A 16,098-nucleotide genomic window follows, 5' to 3' on the forward strand; every position below is an offset into this window, starting at 1 on the left:
CCGTCTCCCAGCGCTGCTCGCTCGTCCTGCTGCTCTGCTGCGGAGAGGACCAGTCGGTCGGGCGCCGCCAATGCTGCAGGGAGCGCGGCGCGCGTCCCGAGCGCCAAGGACTCCAGGTTTCAGCTCCGCCGCAGACTCAGAGCGCCCGCGGCCGCTGTCCGCCACTGGGCGGCCGTGAGCGACAACCGTCTCGCGATCGAGAGTTTGCGCGATTCTCTGGCCGTGTGTGTGCTCTAACTGGAGCGGCCCGATCCCTGTGTCTGCAGCAGGTCGCCGCAGAGGGCGACTGGGGCTCGGGACAGAACCCGGCCGGGTCGGCTTCTTGGCCCGAAGGGCTGTAAGAGTGCGAGGGCAGGGCGGGGCGGCGCAGCTGGCTCGGGACGCGCGTCCAGCGGCTGCGGGACAGCATCCGAGCGCTCTGCGTGTCCAGGCGCTCGCTCAGTCGGCTCGGCTCGGCTCCCTGGCCAGTCTCCGGGCCGGAGCGAACCCGGGGCTCTGGGCTAGGTGCGCTGCAGTTACGCGGGGGCAGCCGCGCCCCTTCCCCACCTGGGTCGGCGAAAAGTGAAGTGGAAAACAGTGGCTGAGCTCAGCCCTCCTCCCTTTTACTCCCGCGCCGCAGACACGGCCGAGGGTGGGGGAAGTTCGCTCCGCCCGGTTGGAAGGAAAGCAGGCGGCCTGGGCCGCGCCTCCCCCGCCTTCCTCTCGGCCGCGTCCCCGGGGCTTCACGCAGCATTTCTTTGTTTTGAAAGCGCCTCCTCCGCCCAGAGGCTTTTCCCCGCGGGGCCGGCGGACTGGGGGGTGGGGCATCGAGCAGTCGGTCCGCCCTCCATTTAGTCAGGGACCCTCCCCTCTACCCGCCCCGCGGCGACCCACGAGGAGCGTCCTCACTTGGCGGACATCAAAAGGAGGCAGGGCGCTAGAGGGCTAAGTTGAGTAGACAGGGGGCGCAGAGACCCACCCACCCTCCCCTTGGCAGCCGGCCCGCCCCCTCCCGCGGGAACCCCGCCTGAGCCCCGCCCCCCGCGTCACAGCAGCCTGACATTCTCACAGCCCACCGGGCACCCAACCCGGGCGCCCCCGCCACCCCCGTGTCCACGGAGCGCTCTATTTATGTTTCAGCCCAGTGATTTGCATAGGCCCCGCCCTCTCCCCGCGGTTCTCCCTATCGGCGCTCCTCCTTGGCGAAGTCGTCACGGCATAGGCCACACCTCCCGTGCCCCTACAAGGAGCGGCGGGCCCTAGATGGCAGCGTGGCGTCGCCACGGCGTGTGCGTGTCGCGCTTCCTTGTGCCGTTTATAGGGTCCCGGCACTTCCGCTGTCGGGTTAGAAGCGGCGCGGTCATGGCGGAGCGCGGACAGCAGCCTCCTCCCGCGAAACGGCTCTGCTGCCGGCCGGGCGGCGGCGGCGGCGGCGGTGGAGGCAGCAGCGGCGGCGGCGCGGGTGGCGGCTACAGTTCTGCCTGTCGGCCCGGCCCGCGGGCGGGCGGTGCGGCGGCGGCGGTGGCGTGCGGGGGCGGCGCGGCGCTGGGGTTGCTGCCGCCGGGCAAGACCCAGAGCCCCGAGTCTCTGCTGGACATCGCAGCGCGCAGGGTGGCGGAGAAGTGGCCGTTCCAGCGCGTGGAGGAGCGCTTCGAGCGCATCCCGGAGCCGGTGCAGCGCCGCATCGTCTACTGGTCCTTTCCCCGCAGTGAGCGGGAGATCTGCATGTACTCGTCCTTCAACACCGGCGGCGGCTCCTCGGGCGGCCCCGGCGACGACAGCGGCGGCGGCGGCGGCACGGGCGGCGGCGCGGGCGGCGGTGGCGGCTCCTCATCCTCGCCGGCCGCCACCTCAGCCGCCGCCGCCGCCGTCGCCGCGGGCACCGGGACCCCGTCGGTGGGGGCGGCCAGCGCTGCGGACGGCGGCGACGAGACGCGGCTGCCCTTCCGCCGGGGTATCGCGCTGCTGGAGAGTGGCTGCGTAGACAACGTCTTGCAAGTCGGTGAGTCACGGGGCCGCCGCGGGCCGTCGGTCCTTCGGTCTGTCCTCCTGTCCCTCGGGGGTGGGGGAGGGAAGGGCCCCCCCTTCGCTCCCCTGGGCCGCCCCGGGGGCCGGGCGCGCGGTACAGCAGCGGGCGACTCGGACGGTCCCCGGAGCGGAGCGCCCATTTCCTCCCGCTGGTCCCCGCCCCCGTCTCCCCGGACAGGCTAGCGCGAGTGGGAAATGAATCAGCAGGACGCGCCCCTCGGCGGCGGGGCGGTGGGTGTCGGCGTCCCGGTCGTCTGTCCCGCAGGCTGAGCGCTGGTGTGCGGGGCGGGCGTGGACAAAGGCGCGGGCGGCCGCGGGGCTCGGGCTGGGGCGTGCGGCGCGGGGGAGGGGGCGCGGGCCGCAGACAATGCCGACCGGGGCGCTCGCTCTGCACTGCCCGGCTCGCGTCCTTTCTTCTGGCGCCGCTCCGCGCCCCGCGGTCCCAGGCTGGGTGGCGGCGACCCCTCCAACCCCGCTCGGCCACCGCTCCGCTTGAGGCTCCGACGGCCGGCGGGCTCCGCGTTACCCCGGCTGCTTAAAGGTGTCTGCGACTAGGTCCGTGGCGTCCGCGCCGGGGTCCCCTAGCCACCCCCGCCGGGAGCGACGGCGGGCCGGGCCGCTGAGGGGCGCTTCTCCGTCCCGTGAGGCACCCTGCCGCCCGACTTCGGCCTGCGCCCGGGGTCGGGGCGCGGTGCTGAGGGAGCGGGCAAGCACGGTCCGACGCCGTGACCCGCACCGAGGGGCCCCGAGGCCCGTGCGCCGCTGCGCGCCCCGCACCACCCGGCACTTTGTTCTCCTTTCGGGTTTATTTGTGCCCCTTTCAATTTTCTGTCACCCTCCGAAAAGGGGAAAGCAAACAAAAGAGCCTCTTTATTTCTTTTCAGGGCTTGTAAAGTAGAAGATATTTGACAAAGACGAGAGAAGGACTTGTGATTTAAAGCTGCACAGCCCTTCTTTCTCTGACAGACCGGGAGAGTTTTCTTAGATCCCTCTGCCTTCCACGGGGCTTTTCTTTCTTCTGTTTAGATATCTTTTCCAGCCATAGTTATGGGAACGTTTGAACTGGGTTAAAGTGAACAATGCACCAGCGCAGCCTTTCTGTCCCCGTATTTTTCCTCCGGATTGCTGAAGGCGCATTTTTATTACCTCCCCCCACCCCCGTTGAAATTGTAGGGATGAACCCCGAAGCAAATGAATGGGGATAGATAGATTTGAAAGGCTGTGTCTGTCTCTGTTCCTCTCTCATCTTTTTAAACTACTTCTTTTTTCTCTATGGTTCAACCTTTTTATCCTTTTCCTTGGGAGTAGAGTGGGGGTCTGGACAGTGGCCCCGACACAGAAGATTTGTTTTAATCCTGTTTGGTTAATTTGAATTCTAATGTAATCTGAAAACGTGATTTTCTGCATGGTCATTTATTTCCAAAGACAGCCCTCAGTGTTGCTCAGCACCCTTTCCCTCTGCCTAAAAAGGGGGTGGGTTTTGAGGCTATCCATCCTTCCCCCCACCTCTTTTTCCTTTAAAATATAATTAACATTCTTTCTAGTTACACCCTCCGCTCCCCCCCCCCCCCCGCCCACCTTCTTCTCTTTCCCTGCCGGTTTGAAACCGATTGAAGCACATGTATGCTCTCTGAGTATAACTAACTGGAGTCTGAATTTTTATGGCTTGGCTGGCAATGTTGCGTCGTGGCCCCCGCCCCCCCCCCTTTCCCCTTGCTGTGTTTGACTCTGCTTGTGAGCAAGGAGGACTGACAGGAGAGCACATAGGGAGGGTTCTTGGCTGATTGCATTTAAGCCAGGAATTCACTGTGAAAATAAAGCCAAGGGGCGATAAATAAAAGATGCAATCTTCTCTAGGAGACAGACACACAGCGTGGGCTTTGCCTGCTTTCATCAGTGGAAGAGGCCAGGGTGAACAGTAAGTTGTAAAAGAAAATAGAAACTTTTTCAACATTCCCGAAGGGGAAGGGCCTCCCTTTGAATGAATGCAGTTGGTCCCTTGTCGTTGTGAAGAGGAATGCATTCCTCTAGTACTGTTTGAAGACTTGACCACCTCTTTGGAAAGAAACACTTACATATGTACTGTACTAAACAAGTGCTGTACCAATTGTGGGAAACACGGGTTTTTTTTATCCCCTTCATCTTCTCTGAGTTCTGCCAGTTTCTTTAACACCCAAGTTTTCTTACTTGTGCCAGTCAGTGTCGAGATGGGAGGCTGTTAAATAAATACCTGGCACCGTGAGATAGAAAACGTAGAACCAGGTTTTGTCCACCTTTGCTGAGGATTGGGGGAGGCCAGCTAGATTAAGTATCTAATTTAGCATCAAGTGGTGGCTGGAGTTAGTATACTTTAAGAAGCTTATAATTGTGATTTGCTGTAGAGTCACCCCTCCCACCCCGCACCTCCCAATCAAAACCAAGACAACAACAACAAGAACCTGAGATGGAAAAGAACAAAATACTATGTTGATGTCATTATAAGCAGTTTTCTGCATTTGACAACTTGGGTTGTACAGGAAGTGTCCCTGAGTGCTAGTCACAATAGGGAACCCTAGTTTAGGACTTTATCTTACCAGCTTGTCCAAAGCTTGAGCAGTAGGGAATTGGGCTTGCTGGTAGATTTTCAGCAATACACCAAGCCTTTGTACGGGCGGGTACTATTAAATTATTAGATGTAAATAATTTAATAATTGCTTGTCGGTGGCTATAGGAAAGTTTTATAGAAATGCATTTACTTATTTTTGTTAAATTAGGATGCTTTTGTTAAGAAGGGTCTCTGTTGATATATAGTCTTGATCTTAGTTAAGCAATAATTTCTGCTAACACCTAAGCAGCTCCTCCCAGGGGCTGGTCTGACCCTCTTGTATATGACTTAAAATCAGAGGCAAAGACAGATTAACTGGAAAAAAAATCTTTAAAAGTTTTCTGTTGGGCTGAAAACATAAAACAAGTAAAATCTCTTAACCGGAGTAAATATTTATGGCGTTTTTGACCAAAGGTAGGCCTTTGTAATCTATAGGATTATAGATATTTGTGATAGTGGTGTATAAAAGTGTTCTCTATGAGAATGCCCACTGTATGTACTTTGCATTCGTGAAAAAGCTGGACTCATTCTCAATTTCTGTCAGATAGGATTTGGTCAAGAACCACTGGCTGGTTGGAATACTATGCAACTATGAACAGAATCAAGTAGTTGATATATTTTAACAAAGAGAGGTTACCTTTTACAGTAAGTAATTTAGGTCAAGTGTGATTGCACATGGCTTTAATCCCAGCACTCAAGGCAGGGAGTCTATGGGTTTGAGGGCACCCTGTTTTACATAGAGAGTTCCAAGCCAGCCAACTAACTTCACATAGGTTTAAAACAGCAAAAGACTTTGGTGTAAAGAAAGGTACAGCAGTGTCTGGAGAAAGGAGTTAAGTCAACGGTCAAGTTTTAGAGGCTTTATTTCTCTTAATGCAACCACATTCTCAGAATTAAAGAAGATTAACCTTTGAGTTATAATGTATTTTTTTGGTGTTTTGTTGTGTGTGTGTTTGTGTATGTGTGTGTGTATGTAGATGATTGTTTTTTCTGAGGGACTGGTATGTAGTTTTTCAATGTTTATTTTGATTAAAATATTTATTTAGAACCAAGGCAAATTAAGCACAGCCAGAATCTTTTGTGTGAGAAGGAAGGAGTTACATTTTAAAAGCAGTTGCTGTTTCTTTCTTTGGTAGTTGCTTCTGGGAGAGAAGCATACTGCTTGAGTTTTATTAATATATTAGCTCATAGATTCTTTTTTTTTTTTTTTTTTTTTTTTGCTGGGGGTTGAGTCAAGACAGTAAAGCACAAGGGGAATATGTATTGGAATTAAAATGAATAAAAAATTTAGTTAATTTATTGGCCTTTACTAGAGTATTCCTATTTTCTTTATTGACCAAAGATGACTGTAGAAAGATGAGACTCTAAATTCACTTTCAGAGCTGAGTGTATTTTAGATTGGTTAGAGTGTGTTTTAATGCACCCCTTTTCAAGGGTGAAATAATGGGGAACAATTTTGTATAGCACTGTATACTAAGTTACTTTTGCTTTTCAGGGGGATTAAACGCAGAGGCTTGTGAGGCAAATGCTTTACCACTGCCCCATACCCCCAGCCTTTTGGTTAAGGAGAAAGTTAAGTGCCAGAAGACGACATCTTGGAAGCATCATCTCGTGTGTTTTGTGTGTGATGTGAGATGTTTATCTGCAGCTTTTCAGTAGCTGGTACAGAAGAAGAGTGTCATGCACTTAGTGATGCTCCATCCCGGGACAGTTAGTGTTGGTCCAATGAAAAATCTGTGCAGTGGGTACAGCAGCGTAGCTCAGACACTGATGCAGCAAAGGGAGGTGGCTCAGTAAAGTGCCTGCTGAACAAGCATAAGGACATGAATTTGGACATTCAGTACCTCCATAAAAGGGACACATTTATAACCCTGGCAGTCTGAGGGCAAGAGCCAGACGGCTCCTTGGAGCTTATTGGCCAGCCGGCCTAGCTGCATTGGTGAGCTCCAGGTTCATCGACAGGCATACTCGCTGTTGACCTCTGGCCTCCATACATAGGTATACTCAGGTGAACACACATTCATATGAAGAGCGTATACATCATGACTATGCACACACACACAAATATGTCAACAATATTGGAAGACGGAATTGCAGACTTCGGTTAAGCAATCGTTTCTATTTTTGCTTCAGCCTGGCCGTTTTGTTTGGTTTTCATGCTAGGGGTTGAACGGAGTGTCTCTTTGATGCTAGGCAAGTGTTCTGCCGCAGAGCCACATCTGCAGCCGGGTTTGTAGTTCCTTGCTAAATAGTTGTGTTCTGAGTACACTCTTGGACTGCAAAGGCTGTCTCTTCTGTCCCTTTTGTGTTAAATTTCATTGCTTTGGAAAGCGCTAGGCTTCGATGCTATTCTTTTGGAAACATCAGGATGCCTTTGAGCCGTGGCCTTTAATGGAAGAGAATTACTTCAATTAATCAAACACTGGAGCTTCTTCTTCTCTTAAGTATGTCCTTGTTGAGTTTTAAGATGCTCGTTTTGCTGTTGCTAGTCACTTGCTGTCTCCCTCTTTGCTCTGCATGTTTCATAAGGAGAAGTGCAGGGCCAGCATCTCTCGTCTACGCACGCTACGCACACTCGTGTTTAGCATTTAGTTAGGGAGGTGTGATTTCTGCTGGTAATATGTGCACAGAACAGGATGGCTTTTAAGAAAGCAGTCCCTTTTAAAAGCTACACGGTTGGATTGGATCTTCACTATTTCTGTTTTTGTGTTACACTGTAAATTTTCCTCAGTGCATCAAAACGAGTTTGGTACCTCGAAGAAGCCTACTTAAACATACACGTGATAAACAAAACAAAACAAAACTCGCCTCACTTAGTGTTACAAAACCTCATAGGGAGTCATTCAACTCCAAATGCCATGACTTAAATTGTTAGGCTGAAAGGGCCGTCCATACAGCCTAGAAAAAGGAAGTAAAATTATTAGGAGATGTGACTGTCTTAGAAATAAAGCAAATGACATTTTTCATTACCTTTGAAATTACCACTGTATAACTAAAAATTTGCTCAGTAAAAAGCCTAATTTTATATCTAACTTGTTTTATTTGCTTTTGGCTGTACATCTGTGCAGATTACTACATTTTGCAAAGTGAGTTCCTTTCCTATTTGAAGTAAACGGATGGCTTTGTCTCCTAAGAAATTAATATCAAATGATGATATGGAGAAAAAAATGTTATATCATTTCGATTGATGGAAAAGCACTAATATTGTTCAGTCTAGCTAGAGTCTCAAACAGTAAAGTGTTGGTTAGATTTGTTGACAGTGCTTGGGTATCTAATTTTCAAATCAGTGTTCTGTATACTGCTGAACGTTTCATTCTTTAAAACTAGGATGCTTTCTTTTCTTTTCTTTTCTTTTCTTTTCTTTTCTTTTCTTTTCTTTTTTCCTTTCCCACATAGGAAAGAGGGCAAAGGAAGCTTTGGAGAGAAAGCAGTGTGAAATCTGCGATTGTTTTAAACTTTGAGCAGACAGAAATACAGACTTTCTAACAAATAGTAGATGGCTGCCTATAAAGGCTCTACCTTTGAAGTGCTTGCCCTTCCTTCGTTTGTTTGTTCCTTCTGACAGCATTTCACATCGTGGCCTTGATCCCAGAGGTGTCCTGCCTAGGCCTTCTAGGTGCTGAATTATAGGTGTGTGTCCCATGCCTGGCCTATTTCTGTGGAATTCTGAAGTGAGAGTTTTGAGATAAATGTCAGTAGAAAAGGCGGCAGACAGGCCAGGGCATGGCCATCTCAAGACTTCGTTCAGTGACTTTGTGCTGTGTGCAGATGCTTTCCTCTAGTAAAAGAAACAAAACACAGTAGAGCATTGTCTGTTTATCATTGTGTGTGTATGGAGGGCTTTAGGAGATATCATTTATTTCAGCTTCTCTTGATTTTCATATTATTGAATTTATATATGTTTTTGAGACAAGAATCTTATTCTGTAGCCCAGGCTGGACAGGAACTCACTGTATATGTAGTCTGGGATGTCCTGGAGCTCACAGCCATCCTGACTTAGCCTCTCTCTAAGGTGACGGAATTATCCTTGTGAACCACCATGTTTGGGTTTCCTTATATTTTTGATAGAATGGTGGAGGCCCAGACACTGAGAAATTGTCCAGAGCAAGCTATAAGTTGCATAGAAGAACACCAACTTTGTACTCGCTTGGTTCCCTGGGAATGTTGGGTAATCCCCGAAATGACAACAAGCATTTCTTGAAGGTGAATTGATACGAGTGCTGGTGAAGTTACCTTATGTGAATGTGGTAAAAGTGTTTACAGGCGCCCTTCTATCTCAGGCTAAATTCTAAGGGCTTCAGTTCAGTGGTGGATGTAGTGTGTAAAGTAAGTGCTAGTTATTGCTAAAGATTAGTAGCTGTTGGAATTAGTAATGCTATGATATAAAAATCCATGAAAAGTTGTGTCTGCTATGACACAAGACTATTACAGCTGTGTGTTTAGGGAATTGCATGTAGACACCCATGTAATAAAGAATTTATTCAAAGTGGGCAGTGCCTATACGCAGCACAGACGTAATGCAAGAAAGAAGTTTGGTGTGAATTTAATGTGTTTATAGTTGTACTTATTTATATTTGAGAAAACATTTGTACATATCTCCCTGCTCTCATCATCAAGCTGCCTCCTCCTCAGTAAAGGGAATATTCAAAGCACTTAGGGACTATGCCCATATATACTTTTTTCCCCTTCCAGTTAAGTGTTGAACTTTTAAAAAGATTTTATTTTATTTTTCCTAGTTTGGAGCAGTTCTTTGTTGGATCTGTTTGTCTCGAGAGAGTCTACTGTAACATTTTTAGTGGTAGTAAGAGTTGTAAAAGCTAAATTTATAAAGCCATTAGCAATATATACTGGATAGATTCTTCTAATTTCGTTTGTATGTATGTATGTATGTATGTATGTATGTATGTATGTACTTGAGACAGGGTGTTTCTGTGTGGCCCTAGCTGTCCTGGAACTTGCTCTGTAGACCAGGCTGGCCTCCTTGGTGAGTGCTCTTTGAGCCTAAGCAGCCCTGCCTGTGATGCATCCTCAGTATGGTTACAGATTCTAGATTATTCTCAAGTTTATAGTCACTTGCTGCTTCTTTAGAGGGCCTTCATGGAGATCTGGAGGTCAAATGCTAACTGTAGCTTGGATTCTAATGTCGGTTGTAGCCAGTCATTCCTTTTTCCTCCAAACCCAGTGCTTCCTGCCTACCACCAAGCCACATCTGCAGCTAAATGCATCCTTTACCGTCTCTTTCTACTGAATTTTAGCTTTTGTATTGGGTGATTAATCGACTTCCACAAGAAGCTCAGCGTTTAAGGAGAAACTTGAAGATTGCGTTGGTCATGTGTGTTCTGCAGAGAGTGTTCTCAAAGTATATTTAAAGAACTACAATTTTCATTTTAAGACCCTTTAACAATAACTGATTAGCATACTTCTTAGTGCTGGCAGAGTAGTCGACTTTCTTTGAATGAGATGATTTGCCCAGCTGTTAATTGGTAGGACACAGCAGACCCTTTCAGTACATTTAAACTCTTAAAACCCAATAAGTTGATCAGATAAACTAGAGGCTCATTAAGTAAATTAATGTGCTTAAAATTCAGGTGACTGGCTGCCTGATCTTGCCTTATTTAACAGTCTATTTGAAGTGTTTTCATTGTTAATTAATATTAGGCCTTTATAAGAAATCTCCCTAAAAAATAATATAAAGATGGAACCTTGAGAAGCAGGTTTTAAATTCTTTTTTTAAAATAAAGATTTATTTATTTTATGCATATGTGTGTTTGCCTGCATTAATGAGAGTGTCATGCATGCAGAAGTCATCAGAGGTCAGAAGAAATCACTGGCTTCCCTGGAACTGGAGTTACGGGTGGGTGAGTGTGAACAGCACAGAAATGCTGGGAACTAAATCCAGGTTCTCTGCAAGAGCAGTAAGCACTCTTCAAACATTTTGTTTTCAGTTTTGTTTAATCTTTTGTATATGAGTGTTTTGGTTGCATGTATGTATATGTACTGCGCATACACACACACACACACACACACACACACACACCGCATGCATGTAGTGCCTGCAGAGGCCAGAAGAAGGGCATTTGATCCCCTGTTCTGGAGTTATAGGCAGTTGCCAGCCACAGTATGGGTGCTGAGAATCAATACCTAGTCTTGCAAGAATAGCAAGTGCTCTTAACCACTGGGCCATCTCTCCAGCTCTGCAGTAAGCACTCTCTCCACTGCTGATCCATCATGTTTGCCCCTGCATTTTTGATTCTTTATCTCAGCACAGTTTAGAATACTGGACCTCATTTTACCTATTATTAGCTGAGGCAGCCAGCATCCCACCATCTTCATATGTGAAGGACAGATGTTTCATAGTTTAGGTACAAAGGACAATGTCCTTTGAAGGTACTGGCTTCTCTTAATAAAGACTTAGACAGGTCGAAGGCTGTAGTACTTCCAGGGACCTTTGTACTCCCCTCCCTTCCCTCCTTTTTTTCTCCCTTCCCTTCCCCTTCCCCTCCCCTCCCCTCCCCTCCCCTCCCCTCCCTTCCCCTCCCCTCCCCAGACAGAGTTTCTCTGTGTGGCCCTGGCTGTCCTGGAACTCAATTTGTAGACCAGGCTGGTCTTGAACTCAGAGCTCCACCTGCTCCGCCTCCCGTGTGCTGGGATCAGAGGTGCTCATCACCATGCCTGGCTCATTAACTGGCTTCTATATGAAGTGCTCATGGCTTTCTAAACACCTGTTGTAAAGTAAATCCTATACCTTAAGAGGTTAGAAACCTGTAGTCTGACTGTTTATGTAAGTCACCTTCTAAACTTTGTCCTGTTCTGGTGGTTTTTTTTTTTTTTTTTTTTTTTAATGGCATCCTTTAAGCTGACTTCTATTCATCCCCAAATGTCAGCTGTGTAACTCTTATCTTGACTCTTCATCCAGTCCTACAGAGAGACGGCACCTGCCTTCTCTGGACAGTTGGTGAAGCTGGACAGTGGGTCGACCAGCAGATGCTTTGGGATGATGGAGCAGCAAGTGAGAGCCAGGGCATGCAGCGTGAGCCTAGCTTGCGTGAGCCTAGCTTGCCTCCCAGTCTGTTTCCTTCCCTCTCTTCTCTACATCGTTTCCTTCCCTCTGCTCCCCTCCTCCTTTCCTCTCCTTCTAGCCGCTTTCTCGTTGTCCCCCCCCCCCCCAGTAGGGAAATGAGCTGAGGTCAGAAGGACCTATGTGTCCAGCTGCTGCTTAGCTGCTATTTTTAGCCTGGCCCTACATCAGCCTGGCACTAGGCCATGGTGGCATAGGGCCAGTACTTTGTGGGACTGGTGGCCAATGTCGGAAACTTAATTTTTCATCAGTCTCTCTAAGTTTGAGATATACTCTGTCCTACAATATTCTGTTAGTTTGTACTTTTAAAAAAGATTTTTTTTTTTTTAAAAAATGACTTTTAAAAATAGTCATCATAATAAATCTTGAAACACGTGCTACAGAGATTATTTTAGAGAGAAGAAAGATTTAAAAATTGTCTTATCGGGTCAGACATATATTTAGCTCAGTATTTGGGCGTTGTGATGGCACCAAAAGGTGCAAAGTTTACGTGGCTCATTAACGTGCCTCAGCATTTTTACAGTTGCCAGAGTTGAATTATATAATTATAGGTGTCATCAGACCAAAAACGAAAAAAACTAAAACCCAGCGCTTTTTTCTGCTGTTCCTCTTTGCTCACGCATGTTTGTGGGTTCAGGTTTGTTAAATGGTCAAGCACTTACTGTTCTTTAGAGAGCAGCAAGGTTCTACCTGAAGGCCCGAGATCCGGGCCTAGGTATCCAGCTGGATCATGGAGCTCACAGTTGCAAACCGAGCCTTACACTTTCAGATGCATCTGTGCTTTAAGAACCTACTTGACTATCCACTGTGCTGAAAATGGAAATTAGGGTTTGTTTCTGAGTGATTTTTAGGAAGAAGTAAAAAGTGTCACGTGCTGTGAAATGACAGGAAGTTCAGTAAGGAGGATAAGACGTACGTTTTTCACCAGGGTTCATAGAAAGCCCAGCATGTCAGGGCTGGGTTGTGGTGTGTTTTAGATGACGCTATGACTTCCAGTAGCAGCAGTGACGATTAGTCCCATATTCTCTTCCTAGCTTTAGGAAGAATAGTCCCATATTCTTTTCCTAGAGAAAGTGGTCCAATGTAAGGCTAATGTTAGTGTGCTGACCTGACACGCCTTCTTAAGGCAGTACAACATAATGATATAAAGTCAAATTGATTTCTTCTTTAAATAGTTAAGGATGAATTCTAGGAAATTTACTTTTTATGAAAAGTTCAGGTTGAACAGCTTAGTGAAAAGTGGATGTTTTAGAGACCAACCATAATATAGTTTTCCTTCCTTCTTGAGACAGTATTGTATGTTGCTTGCTCAGGTTGGCCTTGAACTCATGCCTTCACTACCTCAGTATTGACATGGTAGGCATGCACTGCTACACTCAGCCCTATGTTCTCATATAGTAAATCAGAGATGCTTTTAAAAACATACAAATGTTTTTTTTAGCCAGGATCTGTCAGAGTAGCCCAGAATACCTTGGCATTTGGCATCATCTTTGCCTCCTTCCCGAGTACTGAGCTTGCAGGCGAGTGCCACCATGTCTGGCATCTTGGAAAAGAGCAAGGTGGGCACTTGGATGAGTTTGATCTAAAGATGTTTTATTTTTTTCATGGTGAAGGCAAACATTTGATCATAACCGGAATGTCTTAGGGATGGCAGGTCAAGTGCATTGACGTATGTCATAGCGTACTAGTGTTCCCGTGTTGCGTCTTTCTGCAGCCAGAAGTTATACGGTTCTACAGACAGAATGTTTTCTTGAGATAACCTCGGAGAGTTATCTTGAATGTAGCTTGGAGAGGGATCAGCTGGCATCAAGGGGTGTCTACAGAAGTGTGTCTATGAGCTTTAATATGATTGATAGAAAATTATAACCCATTTCATGGTAGTTGATAAATGACTATTGTTTGGATTCTTTATTTAATGCAGATTTATTAGGTGAGTTACATCGTGTCGGTTTTGCCTTCAGAAACTTGATTAAAGCCAAGACCTGGTCTAGAGGTTAGTGGACCTTAGAACCCTTGTAGGCAGAGTGTTTGATTACAGTTGTATTAGTCAGGGCTCTCTAGAGTCACAGAACTTATGGGTAGTCTCTGTATAGTAAGGGAATTTGTTGATGACTTAGTCTGTAGTCCAACTCCCCAACAATGGTCAGCAGCAGCTTTGAATGGAAGTCCAAGGATCTAGCAGTTGCTCAGCCCCACAAGGCAAGGAGTCAAAGAAGAGAGAATCTTCTTCAGAGTCCTTATGAGGGTCTCCAGCAGAAGGTGTGTCCCAGATTAAAGGTGTGTGCCACCATGCCTGGATCTGGGACTTGCTTTGTCCCAGATGACCTTGAACTCAGAGATCTCCCTGTTTTGATCTGGGATTCATAACCACTATGCCTCAAGATCTCCATGCCAAGATCCAGGTCAGAAACTTGTATCTCCCAGCCTCAAGATCAGAATTACAGATGAGCCTTCCAATTCTGGATTGTAGTTCATTCCAGATATAGTCAAGTTGACAACCAGGAATAGCCACTACAGTGGCCTTCCTCGGAACTTGTCAGAGTAGTTTCTTCTCAGTTTCCACAGATCCCTCTTAGCAGTGTATTCAGAAGGCATTTTGTTTCAGCTGTTTCACAGATAGCAGAGAACTCCAAAAGCCTGGGAATATTACAGTTTTGTTTTAGTCAGGATGCTGCAGTGGGGGAAAAAATAAACCTTTTCACTTAACAATAAAAGTTTTCAAGTAGATTTAAAAACTATTGTACAGATTTTCATGTTTTTATGAAGTACTTTTATTTTCAGGGATAAAGATGGACCACAAAACCTTGAGCATGTGAGGCTAGGCTAGCTCTCTACTGTTGGCTTCTTCATACTCTTTACTGTAACCCATTTTATTTTCACCTTTCAGACTTTCAGATATTTTTAGGAAGTTGGTGACAGAGCTAGTAGTGACTGAGTCTCTACATTTTAGTGCCAGTTAGGTCTGGGTTTGTGTTAATAATTTATTGCTGAGCAGTGACTCTGATTTTGAAATCATGAAACTTGTCAGGTTTTATGCTTAAGAAATCTATTTAAAGTTTTTTTTTTTTTTGTCTCCGATTTGAAATTTTATATGTATGGGTGTTTTGCATGCACATGTCTGTACCTTGTGTGTATCTGATGCTCATGGAGGCCAGAAGAGAACGTTGCATCCCCCTGGGGCTGCAGTTAGAGACTGCTGTGAGTTACCTTTTGGGAATTGAATCCATATCTGCTGAGCTGTTCCTCCCAGCCTCCTGCAATTTATTTATTTTGGGGGGGAGTATTTTTTAAATGCCCCCACCCTATGTGTGCGCCCCTCCCCCGTGTGTGTGTGTGTGTGTGTGTGTGTGTGTGTGTGTGTGGTGTATGTAAGCTTGACATGCAATAGTTTACCTTGATGTCTTTTGTGACAGTCTGTCTTCTGATGTCTTTTGTGACAGTCTACGTTACGGCTGCTTTACCAGTATCTGCTGCAGCATTTCTGCAGGCTGGTTGCCCGAGTTGCCTTTTGCCTTTTTAATTCTTTACGGTTGTGGGGCAATCTCTTTTAGCTTGCCTTCTGAAGAGTTGAGATTTGAATTTTGAACGTAATTCTGTTAAAAAGCAATATTGAGCACATCTAAAACTTTAAATGTCTTTTAAAAATTCGTTTAAAGTGGGCCTGACTGTAGTTCAGGCTGCCCTCAACCTCAGCATATTAGCCCCTGAGGGCTGGGATTACAGGTGCGCGCGCGCACACGCACACGCACACACCCCCATTCCCGGAGCCTGGCATGCACTCATTCTTGCCATAGAGCATCTTTGTGTTGCCTTTTTAGAAATTGTAGACGTGCACAATCTGGTCAGTTATTAGGTGCAGTGGGTTTCTACTGAGGTTGAAGAGTGATGTCTGTCCAGTAGAGACCTGTGGGCTGTGAACTTCTACAGTTACTGAAGAGGTCAACTGAACCTGAGAACTCAGTGATGGAATTCATTTTTAATGTGAAAACGCAGGAAATGAGTGACAGTTTCTTATGAGAAGTCAGTATGCCTAATCTTACCTCAGATTGCAGATTTCTGTGCATCTTTGATGAGGGAGGGGAGCATCAGTTAGCTAATCAAATGGACTGAAAGGCAGAGTGCTAACAAATGTAAAAATATTCCGGCACATGTGGTTCTGAGGTCGTTTGAGTTTGCCGTAGTACAAAAATCTTCTTAAGAATGAATGATGAATGTAGTCTTGAAAAAAAAATACTGATGAATTTTAAATCCAGGACAGCCAACTATCAATAGTATCAGTCAGTGTATGTATTGTAGACATGGAAACTGTCATTTAAACAAATGATATGCCCAGCCTGGGGTATGTGTGAAATCTTCTTCATTGAAAAAAAAAAGTTGCAAGTTCTTATTTCTCTTCAATTTTCTGAGTATGTGTTGCTGTGACTTAGTC

General features: G+C 46.9%; 1 protein-coding gene across 1 annotated transcript in view; it reads left to right on the forward strand.

Annotated features, from left to right (window-relative positions):
- Positions 1-1,326: 1,326 nt before the first annotated feature.
- Positions 1,327-16,098, forward strand: part of Zswim6 (zinc finger SWIM-type containing 6) — a 165,890-nt gene continuing 151,118 nt past the window's right edge. Inside the window, exon 1 of the mRNA XM_034523557.2 lies at positions 1,327-1,981. Within this exon, the coding sequence (XP_034379448.1) occupies positions 1,342-1,981 (640 nt within the window). The 5' untranslated portion in view covers positions 1,327-1,341. The remainder of the gene's footprint in view (positions 1,982-16,098) is intronic.

The sequence above is a fragment of the Arvicanthis niloticus genome, chromosome 19, assembly GCF_011762505.2.
Source record: "Arvicanthis niloticus isolate mArvNil1 chromosome 19, mArvNil1.pat.X, whole genome shotgun sequence".
Classification (NCBI taxonomy): domain Eukaryota; kingdom Metazoa; phylum Chordata; class Mammalia; order Rodentia; family Muridae; genus Arvicanthis; species Arvicanthis niloticus.